A 13,715-nucleotide genomic window follows, 5' to 3' on the forward strand; every position below is an offset into this window, starting at 1 on the left:
TCCTGTCCAAGAAGGAGAGGTCAGCGAAGGCTGAAATCCCAAGATGCTTCCTCAAACCTCTGTCGTCTCTTCCTCCTCCTTCCTAGAGGAACCCTGCCGCTGGGCTTTCTCTCCGGAGGCACTTTCCCTTTCTCGCTTCTTTCCCCACTCAGCTGGTCTACAAATACACTTCTCTGTCTGCAACTGCCCTTGGCTTCTTATTTCTATATTAATCTGAGGAAAGAACCCCCCAAGCTTTCTTTTCTAGTAACACTCCTGCAATAAACAAAGGTGTAAACAATTCATATGATAACAAAATCATCTTTGAGAGGTCTTAAGGTAAAAATTTGAGTTTTCTTTTACTTCAGCTTTTTCTCTGTCAATGCTTTGATGTACCCTGGTATCATCTGAGGCTACAAGCAGCTCATGAGATCCCAAGGCAGGGAAAAAAGGATTGTGGGACTAATAGTTGTAAGATTATCAGTCCAATCTAAGTTGAATACTTCTTATACATCCCTTTTCTTCTACAGTTGACTCCTAAACATTTACCTCATTATTCCCCTCTGCACTGTCCCGCCTACACATCTGGTGTCTCAACTCCACCAACACCCCGGACTGTCAGGTTTTCTCTGCTTTGCTGTTTGCGTCACAGCAACTATTTCAAGCTCTGTATAATCACCTTTTCTGCTCTGTCTTCCACCTTAAATTGCACAACACGACCTCTAAATTATTTACAGTTCATACGACCTATATGCTATTTTCTACACTTATACTTTACCCTGACGTTCTAACCAATCTTTCCCTCCTTTCCCATACATAACCATCAAATAATCAGCCAGGAAAAAAAATCCTAGGAATTAATGAACCCTCCCAGAAATCAGGACATCAAAAGAAAAACATTTCCTGTGATTAATGAGTACTTTGCGTGGCTCAATTGTGCTATGTACCATCTATTATGTATCATCTATCTGAGAGGCAGAGAAAGAGACAGTGAATTTTCACCTACTGGTTTTGTGGTTTACTTCCCAAATTGTCACCAAAGTTGAGATGGAGCCAGGCGGAATGTAGCTGGCAAGTGGGAAACTCAATTCAGGACTTCCATGTGAGTGGTAGGGTCCCAGCCACCTGAGCCATCACCTGCTACATTCCAGGGTCTGCATTTGGTAGGACAGTGGAGTCAGAAGCCAGAGCTGGCTATCAAATCCTAATACTATCACGTGGGATACAGAGGCCTTAACCTCTATAGTTAATTGTTTGACTAAACACTGTAACCCCATTTTGAAAAGAGGTATACAGATACTAATACTGAAGCTAAAACCGATATAAAATGCTCAACCTAAAAAATGCTCAGCTGTGAAACTACTGCAGTTAGCAAGCAATCCCTGGACACATTACTTTCATAAAGTAGACCTTTTGTGTCTCTCAACATCAAGTAAATCATCTAACCATTTCTTTTGTCTGTCACAGATATACAGCTTTAATCAAGGTACCCTAGGTTAAAGCACAGCAAAAGTAACAAGGAATCTTTCAGCTTCAGGAAGATAAAATATTTCCATAGCTATCAAAATACAAAATAAAACACAAGATGGCTACATTATTAAAAGAACTTTTAAAGATCACGATTTTACTTACATCCAGGGAGCCTTCATTTATAACAATCATTCCCATGTTCTTCTTCAGAAGTTTGCAAGAGTGTCCTGTGCCCAAACAAGAGTAAATCAATTAATACAATTGTTCCAGAGAGAGACAAAGATGTCAAAGAAATGATATCATCAAAATAGCCACAGTCAGCTTTTCTCCAGGGTTACTGAAGTTACAAATGAAACACCCCATGTTCTTGCTTGCTGTTGGAGGTAGGGGGAAAAAAAGACAGCACACACAGGTGTGGGAAGACTTAGCGGTCAAGATTCCAGGTGATTTGAATACTAATGGATGGATATGAACATCCTTCTTGACAGCCAACATGGAGAGCAAAAGTTGAGCCCATGTTTGACGCCAGAGAAGGGTACAGGCTAGTGGAGGCGAAGGCAGTATGACTGTCTTGGAATCCCCTGACCCAACACAATCTTCCTGGTACAGACAGCCATGACATCCTCTCCCTTCCTGTCTTTCTTGTTTTGTTGCAGGGCAACATCACCCCCTTGCTGAACCTATCTTGGATAGTATCATTCCATTTAAAATATTGTCAATACTCAATCTCACCAAATCTCATTCCAGTCCATGGTCTGAAATACATAAAAAAAAATAGTTGCCCATTCTGAAACTCCTATTTCACACTGACTTCTCTCCTGAACTCATTTATCCAGGGACATACTTAACTGCAGACACCTAAGTATATAGCAGGCATTCTAAGCTAAGCAAAGCAGCCAGGTCCCTGACTCTCATCCCAGGAAAAACGCTCAGGATTCCTTTGTTTAGGTCACAGCATCTCTCTCCTGCTCTGCAGTCACAGGGATTCCTCTCCTTCAGCTTTGTTGGTTCTACTTTTCAAAACAAACAAACAAACAAACAAACCAAAAAAACACACTGAGAATTCAACCAGTTCAGCCCACCTCCAAACTTCACTTCCCCTGGATTAATGTCACAGGCTCCTCAGAGCCTCCTGCCTCCCAATGGGCTTCCCTTGGAGCCCAGCCACAGTCATGGAGTGACTGCTTTCAGAGTCGTCAGACTGTCTATCCTCAACTGTGAACCATCCAGTCGTTTTTACCCTTGCAGCAAAACCAAGCTCTTACATTGGTCTGGGAGGCTTTGTCTCCACTGGGGTCAGCTTTGCTGCTGAGCTCTTTCCTGCTCTTCTCCCTGTTCTGCACATGTGCTCTGTCTGACCCCAGCAGAAGGCAGCTTTGTCCCAATCATCACATGACAAGCTCTCCTTTTCCAGGCCCTTCCTCAAGCGTCACTCTCTCAGTGAGTTCTCCACAACCTGGTTTGAAACCAAATGCCTCCGGGCTGGGTCTATCTTCCGCCCACATTATGGTTCTTTTTGCAGTTATTGTCATGAACATGCGGTACACTTCTCTAACACCCTTTATTGTTGTTCCTATGACTGCAATCCTCCCTGCTCAATGGACAGATTTTGGCTCCTTAGACGTCATCGGTGCCTGGACCTGGAGTTACTGATTCCTAATGACTCTTCCCCACTTTTTTTTTTTGAGGAACAATCATGGCTCAAGAGTCCAAAAGTTAAATGGTCTCACTATTCAGCCAGCTGCCTTGTGCTGTCCTCCATGTGAGAACACAGGTGCCTTCATTAGATTCTAACGTACTGGTGTCTTGATCTCTGACTTCATGGCTCCTAGAACTGTGAGATGTAAGTTCCTGCTGTATACAAGCCACTACGTTTATGGTATTTTGTTATAGAGGCTTGGAAGTACTAAGGGACTTAGGTAGGAAGACTGTGTCCTTCTAAGAATAGGAAACCACCAGAATTATAAATGCTCAGAGGAAAGGCCATGGGAGGCCACAGAGACAAACTGCTGCCGTTTGCAAGCCAGGGCAAGGCCTCACTAGAAACTGATCCCATGGGCACTTTGATCTTGGACTTGCAGCTTTCAGAATATCTGAGAAAATAAATGTGTGTTGTTGAAGCCACCTAGCCCAACCTAACACAAATGTTTTCCAAAATGGAAATACAAAGGAACTGCAGAAAGAATGCAAATTAGCAACTGTCTTTCTTCCTTTCCCAGAAACTACTTTTGGCCACATGAATGAAGTGTCAGTCCACAAGCTTGCCACAAGTCCAAATTCCAGATCTTTACAGCCAACTGTGGGAAAGTTATCTACATGCGCCACTGATGCATGGAGACAGGGTGTCAACAGAGATGCAAGGGAATGAGATGGCATTTCATGGTGGTAAGAGCTAAGTTCTGGGCCCGGCGCGGTAGCGCAGTGGTTAAGGTCCTCACCTTGCATGCCTGGGATCCCATATGGGCGCCGGTTCTATCCCGGCAGCCCCGCTTCCCTTCCAGCTTCCTGCCTGTGGCCTGGGAAAGCAGTCAAGGACGGCCCAAAGCTTTGGGACCCTGCACCCACGTGGGAGACCCAGAAGAGGCACCTGGCTTCGGATCGGCATAGTATCGGCTGTTGTGCTCACTTGGGGAGTGAATCATCGGACAGAAGATCTTCCTCTCTGTCTCTCCTCTCTGTATATCTGCCTTTCCAATAAAAAAATAATAAAAATAAATCTTTTAAAAAAAAGAGCTAAGTTCTGACTGCATGTAAAGTCAGTGAACTTCAGAGAGGCTTTGGGGCCCTAAGTAAGCAGAAAAGCCTAAAATACTTGTTAGTAAGAATGCAAAATCTTGAACTATTACATCTTTCAAGTCTTGACACGTCTCAAATCTCTCTTCTAAAATTTATCAAACTGTTAAAAAGGATCAAGATTTAAGTTAGGTGAATTACCAATGTTGATGGCAGTTTCTTGCTTGTCTCCTGTAAGGATCCAGATTTTGATGTCTGCTTTCATTAGGGTTTCTATGGTTTCAGGTACTTGATCTTGTAGTTTATCTTCAATGGCCGTAGCTCCAAGTAGCTGAAGATTCTGTAAAAAACGAGTGGCAAAAGTTGTAAGAAAAAAAAAAGTTCAGATTAAGAACAAAAAATGGAAGTACGTATTAAATTATAGATTAAATGATAATTCATGGACTCTGATATACATTCCAGCTAATCCCACTCTTTTGGATCTGCAATTTCATCCAGCTCTTTTTACAAGGCACTGATGTTGGCTGAAGCTGTGTCATCACCCCTCTTGTCCAAAATGCACAACTGATTCTAAGAACTATATTTGGGTTTGGGGGACAGTAAGAAGATCCAGTTAAAAGGGAGTAGGTAGCTACTAAAAACAAGCTAACAAGAATCCATGGATGATTAGTACAGTGATACAGCCATCTTGCTCACCTGTTTGGAAAAAATAAGGCTACAAGCTACTACTATTAAGTTGTAATGTGACACAGTGTCAGGAAATGCACACACAACAGAATAAGAAATGACAAGGAAGACAGCAGTACATCAAGTGGCAGCCTGAGACCATAAGGAAGCAGGTCTAGAAGTTCCAACACTTCCACATTTGCATGGTGGAAGGACCAACCCTCCCTAAGGTCTCTTGCTCACCAGATGGCATTGTGGCTTTGTCGGACTGAAGACAGATATCACACTCTGAAGAAAGCTGTCCCAATGTCTTGCTCACAGCAACATCTACTCCCCTCAGGGACATGGTGACAGTGGAGGGAGTATGTTCTATCCATTAGGAAAACCTAGCTTGCCAGTGAGTGATGATGTTCTTGCTTGTACAGTGACGTGCTGAGAGCTAAATGCTTTTTTCCATCACATGTGCTTTCTCAGCAGAGCGCTGCAAGTCACAGCCAGCGGATTCTCTATCCTGGTCCCCCAAGGCCTAACTTTCAGTGTGACCCACTTTAGTACTTACCTTTCTTCTCAATCTTTTTACCCTCTCTTATATTCATTTTTTCCCATTTAAAATATAAGAGAAGAATGAATTCCAGGAAAATTAAATGATGAGGACAGAGTTAGGGATAACAATGATAACTATTCCTACTTTTCTTCTACGTGGAGCCCTGTTTCTACAATTCAACTCTAAAATTAGCCTAATGTTTCAGTTAGGCATGAAAAACAAAATTAACTACAGATACAAACATGAAATGGAGGGACAGAGAGAGAGTGAATGAATGAATGCATGTCTGTATAGCTAATGCTGGAGTTAGGAGTGATTTTGGCTGTAAGTAATAGGAAAGTCTGACAAGGTATTGAATAATACGTTACAGAAGTAGCAGTGAAGCAGTCAGCAGTAGAAATTAGAATGGTGGTTCAACCATATTCAACTCATTGCCCTGATCTCTCTCAATATGCTAAAGTGGCTGTCACAGTACAGAGGACAACTAAATTGTCAAGAATAAGCAGGTAATATCTGTCGTGTCTCTGATTTGAAAAGCAAACATGTTTGCAGAATTCCTTGGCATATCTCCAAACCTAGACTCTCTAGACTGTGTTCCATGGTTATCCCTATTAGTATTTGGTTTTCTTAGCCTCCATGATGGAGGCAGCCAGGCAAAAGGGGTAAGGGAATGGCAATTATGTTAATCAGCCAATAGTCTCTGCAACAACAGGCGCATACCGGGCCTGTGCCTGTGTAGTGTTTGTGCGCATATACCGAAGCGTGCATGTTTATAAATATGCACACTTATGCATTCTACCACTCTACCTAGTGAAATCTAGTTCATTCTATAAAGCCAAACTAAAAACATATTTCTTTTCTAAGGCTTCCTTTAGTTGCTAAAACAGGTTTTCCCCTTCCCTGTGCTTTCACAGACCTTTGTTCCTCTTCAAACATTTTGAAATTAGCTGCTTAAATGTAAGATGGATAGGCTGCTCAACAATAGGATGCCAGTCTTGGTCATTTGCTTATTTCCACGGTTTTGGAAGGCAATGTGAGCCAATGACAGTATAACAAAAACAAAGATCCAAATTCCAGGATTGAAAATATTACTGCCATCAGGTCATTTTGTTTTCAGTAACTTCCAAAAATATGGACAGCAATGAGATATACTTAACACATGATTCCTTACTATGGAATATATAAAATGGAAAAGCAACTTTCCTTCTGTGAGAAGACAATATTTACTTTATTACTTCTAATGGGAAGCAGATTTGAAAACTAGCATAATCCCATGAATAATTTTAATCAAGACAGTAAAGGAAGAACAATTTAGCATCAATGATGCCAGCTTCACAAATGTTGTAGTTCAATGTTCAGACCATAATTCTATCACTTTTTCCAATTATTTTTAGGGCATTTACAGTTAAGTCATTCTGGCTTATGTCCCTTCATGATGTAGCTGTGTTCAAATTACAAACATTTTACAGAAAATCTGATAAGGGTTTTTAATACTCATTGGGATAGTTCAGCAATACAAATTTTCATTTTTTAAGGAAAAAAAGATTGTTTTTGGTAATATGTGTCACAAAACACTAGAAAACTTGATCATGTGAGAGCTGATATTATACATATACACAAATATATCTGTTTTTTAGATTTACTCTAAGGGTGAATGATCTCAGCTAATATAGCTATATATTACCATACACAAATACATTAAAAATAAAATGACCTCACTGGGAAGATTATGTTGAAATATTTGAAACAAGGAAAGCATCTGTTTTTATGTAGGTATAAACATTTGGCTAACCAGGGAAAAATGACATTTCAGGATTCTTCAACAAGCTCATAGAAAATGGTACCAAAAGAGAAGTTTATCCTGTGAAGAACATTTCAAAATTATGCTAAGTAGAGGTCTTCAAAAGTTTACTGAAAACAGCATGCATTGAGAAAAATTATGTATGAATTTCAAAGCTGTTTATCGGAACAAACATGTTTTAATACCATATTCCTACAACTTGCCAAAGTGCTCATGTAAGGATTAAAGACTCTAGGGCCAGCAAGGTATGCTGAGAAAAGTTACAAGTAGGGCAACATTGAGCATGTTGGTAGCTCTGCTAACAGGAATTTCTAGGGGGCTGGCATTATGGTACAGCAGGTTAAACCTCTGTGACCCCAGCATACCATTTAAGTGTTGGCTCAAGTCTTTAGTATTTCATTTCTGATCCAGCCCCATGCCTAAAAGAGCAGTGGAAGATGGCTTATGTCCTTGGCCCACTGCCACCCATGTGGGAGACCTGGATGGAGGACCAGGCTCCTGGTTTTGGCCTCATGCAGTCTCAGCTGTTGCAGAGGGAAGATAATTCATTCTCTCTCTCTCCTTTTCTACTTATTTGTAACTCTGCCTTTCAGATAAATAAAAGAGCATAGTTAAGAATAAAGTTCCTAAAAAGGGTAATGAAACATTCTGAATATTCAGGGAAAACTGCAATGAATCTATTCTGATACCCATTAAAGAAAGACCACGCTCCACAAGTTACTAACTTTGCCTTCATCCTCAGAACTCCTGAGAACAGCTCTTCCTAATTTTAGGGGAAGGCTCTGCTGACTCCTTTCCTCTTGCCCTGGTGTCACTCCTTATGAGATTAGGATCTTGAGTGATTGGCTGTTCTGCTTTTGGAAATTAATATCTTCAGCTATATAATGGTCATTAGAAAAAAAAGATTTGAACTATGCGTGCTTTTCCTGATCCTAACCCAAGAGTGAGTAGGCTGTAATCAATTTCATCCCAAATATGTATTACCTTACACAGATGGCCTCTAATGGGCACTATGGGAATTACATATTCAGCAAGTGCTGAAACGTGATAAAATTCCCATGGTGTTTGTGGAATTAAAAAAAAAAGTACAATGACTAATTTTGCTTTCAAAATGTCATCATGCCAAAAGTTATAAAGGTTTCAGGTTGATGACTCTTTGATATAACATATAGTTATCATTGAAAAATCGTGAAATAATATTTATTCACTTAGTAAAACCTCCAAGAAGTGTATTTTCTCTTTTAGATGTTTTCAGGGTATGCAGAAGTGTTAAGAAAGTAGATAAATGTGAAATATCCACTCCCAGTGAAGAAAAAAAAAAAACATTTTGCTCAGAGTTAAAACTTCATGTAGGGCCTGGTAGAACATGTGACAGACTTATGCTTTTCCCCAATGCGTATTTACATCACTGAATAACAGAACCTCAGCACAATCTAGTTCCATATTAGGAAATATTCACTCAGAATTCAGGTGATAGTATCTTTTTAAAATGTATGTGGTGTGTTCTTAAATAGGATGAATGTAATAATCAAAATGATACCAATTTAGGCTTAATATTACAACAGACACAACTTGGCAGGGATTTCCTTAAAGAAACAATACTGATAAAGTAAGATTTTTTTATCATTGAAATAACATAAATAAATGGTGGAAACATTTCATAACCCTTATTTTAATAGTAAAAAAATTATTAGGAAGATGAAAAACCAACTAACATTTTCTGAGATAAGGTATCAGACACTACCCGTCTCTTCAGTGAATAGCTTCAGGGAGGCTGAGGAAACTGAGTTCAAACAGAGGTTCAACACAGACCCAAAAGGAATGAATGGGAAATAAAACGGACATTAAATAAAAGTAGGGATTTTATACAAACCACCAAATTCTAAACACTTGTCTCTGTTTTACTTTATTATTTATTCTTTTATCATTAATTTGGAAACCAAAATGACAGGAAGAAATGGAGAAATCTTCCATCCACTGGTTCATTCGCTGCATGCTTGTAACACATAGAGCTGGATGAGGCTGAAGCCAGGAGTCAGGACCTGACTCCCATGTGGGAGGCAGAGCCCCAAGTACTTGAGCCATTATTTGCCACTTCCCAGGTACGTTAGTAGGAAGCTGGATAGGAACAGAGATGGGATGCAGTCCCAGGTACTGAGATACACGATGTCCATGTCCCAATCACAGCAGCCTAATCTGCTGCACCACACTGCTTGCCCCTGATCTTAAGTCTTTAATAACACTGGTTATTTGTTTCTACAAGTTGATTTCAACCTCAGTCCCAAATTTCTAGTGCCAAGTTTGGTTAATTCCCTCTTTCCCACTTGCAGGCCTCAGACTCACATTTTGGGCTTAGCTCCCACATGCATGCCTGGTTTTCAGTCACTCACAAATACTGAGTAGGCAGTTCTGGGCAAGAACTCAGGGCTACAATAGCTGCCTCCTTCCTTCCCAGAATATACCTCTTGGTAGGTCTCTCTGGATTGCTTCCCTGCCCTGTTTTCCAACTACACCTCTTCATCTTTTGTTCAGCTTCACTCTCTTCAATCCTCAAGCAACGAGGAAAGGGCAAGGAGTCCAGAGTGGTGTTTTTCAACTTTAGCACCACCAGGGTCACCTCTGGGGCTTATTAATGGTGGACTTCACACCCACAATGTCTAACCGGATAGGTATTAGGGGAAGCCTAGAAATGTGTACTGGTTACAGTGCTGTTTGGGATCCCCATATCCTCTATTGGAAGACTTGGGCTTAGTTCCAGGTCCATTTCCAATTTCAGTATCCTAATACATTCCCTGGGAGGTAGCAGGGAATGGTTTAAGTCTTTGAGATCTTGTCATCTACATGGGAGCCCACAATTAATTTCCCCAGTTTTTCACTTCTGCCAGACTCCTGACCTGATTATTGTAGATATTTGGGGAGTAAGCCAGTAGACAAGGGGTATCTGTCCAACTTTCAGAGAGCAAGAAAAAGAAGTTACATGTGCAAAGACAGAGATACGAAAAAGAGTATGCTAGAGAAGTTGCTATTCTACAAGGAACCCCTAAGTCTAGTGTGGGGTAGTGATGGAAACTGTGAGGCTAGGAATGAAGCTTAAGGGTCTGTGTGTTAAAGCTGAGTGTTCCAAGGACAAAGAGCAGCTGGTGAATAATTTTCAAAATGGAGCAGGGTTTGAGGGGGAGAGGAAAAAAAGAGGGGATAGGATTAGATTTACGTTTCAGAAAGTTCACGAGTGGTCAACTGGAGACGGGGTGGGAAGAATGTTGGCTACAAGAGCAGGGAAGAGGCTATGGCACTCATCATCGTCTTTGGCTTCAGACATGTTAAAAGCTGGGGTTTGGCTGTGCTGTGTGTGGGATTCTCATTCCACCACGCTGATCCCCTAAGACAGCTGAGTTCTCCATTCCTCCAGGCAGCATTCATACTCAAGATTTTTCTTCTCAACTTCTTTAGTAAGCAATTGACGATGGGGTTTTATTTTAAAAGAAGGAAGCCTTCTCTCCTTCCATTTTAACCTGGATGACAGTCGTGAGAATATTAGGAATGGCTCATTTTCCTGTCTCTCAGAAAGCACAAACTGGTTAATTTTCTCAAAGCTAAGAAAAAGGTTTTAGCCTAGTGTTTTTCGAACCATGGATATCATGTTTGAACTCACAAAGCCTAGGGTTTGGCAAATAAGGCCAGCATTTACACACCCAGCTGCAAGGAATCAGGATTTGATATGTGATTGGGTGTAACTTGCAAAAACAACACATCCATCTTATCTGAGTCAGAAGAGCCCAACACTGTGGAAAGCCTACCACAAAGTGCTCCTAAGAGGAATTTATCCTGCCAGAAACAGAAGCATGTGATTGGAGAAAAGCAGGATCTTCAGAACCTTCAATCAGAGGATCTTAAAGATGAGTTGACAGAACAAACACACAAAGCATTTTCTCTTTTTAAGGAACACAGATGCTTCAAAGGGCACAGAGAGTTTGCCTCATTTACTGAGTTGACAAATCTGTTATACATGTCAATGCTCTCCCCACCCCCAGCACTCATCTAGAGATTATGCAACTATGCACTTGATTACAGTTCTTCAAGTCTGCAATATTCTTCACATATTGCTGCTTCTTCTAAACCAAGTCAGCACCACAATGTCTGGATTATTAAGAAAGGATCTGGAACTAAGGGGCTTGAATTCTTGTTCTGCCAACCACCGGATATGTGCCCTTCAGCAAAACAACTTAACGTAGGAATCAATTTCCACAACAGCTTTAATCATACTGATTTAACAGGCTGTTCTGGGGATGAAATTTGATCAGTCAACTCAACTTTTTTTTAAGTGGGAAAAACCATTGTACATACCTATGACATAGCTATATTTTTGCATGACCTATTTATTCTTTCCAAATTAATAAATTATGTACATTATAAAATGCAAAAACAAAGTTATAGGAAGGATGAGATGAAACAGAAATTCTAACATTTCCTTGCTCATCCTAATGGATCATTCTGCATACCCCAATTTATAGGACATGAACTAAACAGGGCCAGCAGTAGAGCTCTCAGGATTCAGTAAGTGCAAAAAAAAAAAAAAAAAAAAAAGAAGTGGTGGGATTAATTAGATCAGGTGATGGACTGCAAATGGTAAAACAGGAGACTACTGGAATTTTAAATCCCCAAACCACCAGCACATCATGTAAATTTTCATTTAGTTTCTGGTTCAAATGAAAGTGATATGTTCAGCTACTGAGAATAGATGTGGTTGTGTTATCCGAAAAAGCAGTCCATTCTAATACAGAAGTTACTGTGAACTTGGCAGTCTAGTACGTTCAAGAAAAGTCCTGTTTGCTATTAAGTTTTATACTTCTCCAGGAATCCGAAAACCATTCACTGCCACATGAAGTAAATGGCGCTAAGCTATTGTGTTGAAGTCACCCTAAGTGGGATAGCTGGTTCACATTATACCACATCAAGGCTGTCTTCAAACATCTTAAAAATGCCAACTATATTTTGCGGAGTAAAGTAAATATTTTTTTTCCTTCCATACTGTGAAAGGAAAAAGAAAATATCATGCCTTCACTGTCCTTAGTGCTTGCCTCAGTACCCAGGACACTGAACACTGTCTGGAATGGAGTTTTAGTTTTCATGTTTATTGCCTATCAGCCTTGTGTAAGCCAACTAAGAGATTTTTCTATCTCTCTCCTGCTGTGCACCAGAACCTGCAGAGCCTAGAACGGATTCTGTGATGCAGCGCAGCTCAGTGCCTGCTGGATCTCTCCAGCTACATGCGTCTCCCATTTCCATATAATGAACTCTGGAGACAGGCTGCTTGAACAAAGGAGTCTAACCTTCTCAACGCTGCAAAACTATTAGCTCTGCTTTTCACATCTCCCAAAATGCTGTCATTAAGTAAGCACTTACTAAGCACCAGCTTTAATAAATGGTTTAATAGAATGATTTATTCAACTATTTATGAGCTGATTAGCATTTAGCAGATAGTTAAATACTAGACACATGATGAATATACATAACTCCTCATGAAGTTTTAAGCTGACACAGGACATGTATTAAATAAAAATTACAAAATGCATGTAAAACACAACATGACTGTCGCATCAAAGGAGAGCTAGATTAGATGACGCTTAACATCATCATGGGTTCTGATTTTTTTTTTTTACTGTTACCTTCAGAAATAGTATCCGACCTTTAATCTATTGTTGAGAGAAAAATCTTTGATAGAAGACTGGATACATTTTCAATTTTTAAAATCACATTTTTCAGTGTATACCTCATAACCACTTCATCACCAGGGAAATACTGCTTTAATCAATGTTCATCAAGACAGATACTCTATCTCATGCTGTTTTACAGTGTTTAAGATAAACCATTTGCTTTCATAACACACACACTCTTAGTAGGTAATCTATGTACCAGTAAAGATATAATTGTATGTTTCTACTGAAGCAGACAAAATGTTTAAGAGATTATGTTTTCTATGAAGACACAAATGGTTTAATTATAAAACAGAACATAACATCAGAGCCCTCTGTACTGTTAATTTTCAAAGGAATCCAGCAGCAAAGGAGAATATGAAGCACAAATAATTTAAGATTCAAGTGACAGATCAAAGGTGAGAAATTTCAGTATGAAACAAAGCTTCATTACAACCCAGTGGTTTGTAATTCTTCCTGGGCAAATGCAAATAAATGAAACTAACTTTAAATTAAAACTGATTTTAGAAAGTATAGACCAACATTATAAGTACTCTCACTAACTAAAATTGCAAATCCAATTGTGATGTCATTAAAAAAAATGAAGGTTATGAAAGACGAACAGGCCAAGTTAGTCATCTCATGAAATGACACAACTGACAATTCTCTCAAGAGGTGATGATCTGAGACTAGCAGGTGCCATTGTTCACAAAACCCAGATGGAAGCTGTGATTCTCCTTCTCAGTGGGGCTCAAGACAGCTGAAGGCTATGGCATGTTTCTGAAGGTTACTTTTGCAGTATATCTACCTGAACTTTCTGGTTCCAGAA

At 39.9% G+C, this 13,715-nt stretch overlaps 1 protein-coding gene across 2 annotated transcripts in view; it reads right to left on the bottom strand.

Moving 5' to 3' along the window:
• The window catches only part of ATP8A1 (ATPase phospholipid transporting 8A1), a 220,875-nt gene that overhangs the window by 95,587 nt on the left and 111,573 nt on the right, over window positions 1–13,715 (bottom strand). For both annotated transcript variants that reach the window (XM_040966355.1, XM_040966356.1), the window contains 2 exons: window positions 4,384–4,522; window positions 1,612–1,676 (listed from right to left, as the gene is read on the bottom strand). In XM_040966355.1, the coding sequence (XP_040822289.1) occupies window positions 1,612–1,676; window positions 4,384–4,522 (204 nt within the window). The remainder of the gene's footprint in view (window positions 1–1,611; window positions 1,677–4,383; window positions 4,523–13,715) is intronic.

Source organism: Ochotona curzoniae, unplaced genomic scaffold (assembly GCF_017591425.1).
Source record: "Ochotona curzoniae isolate NIBS_2020 unplaced genomic scaffold, NIBS_Ocur_1.0 scaffold_4505, whole genome shotgun sequence".
NCBI classification, from domain to species: Eukaryota; Metazoa; Chordata; class Mammalia; order Lagomorpha; family Ochotonidae; genus Ochotona; species Ochotona curzoniae.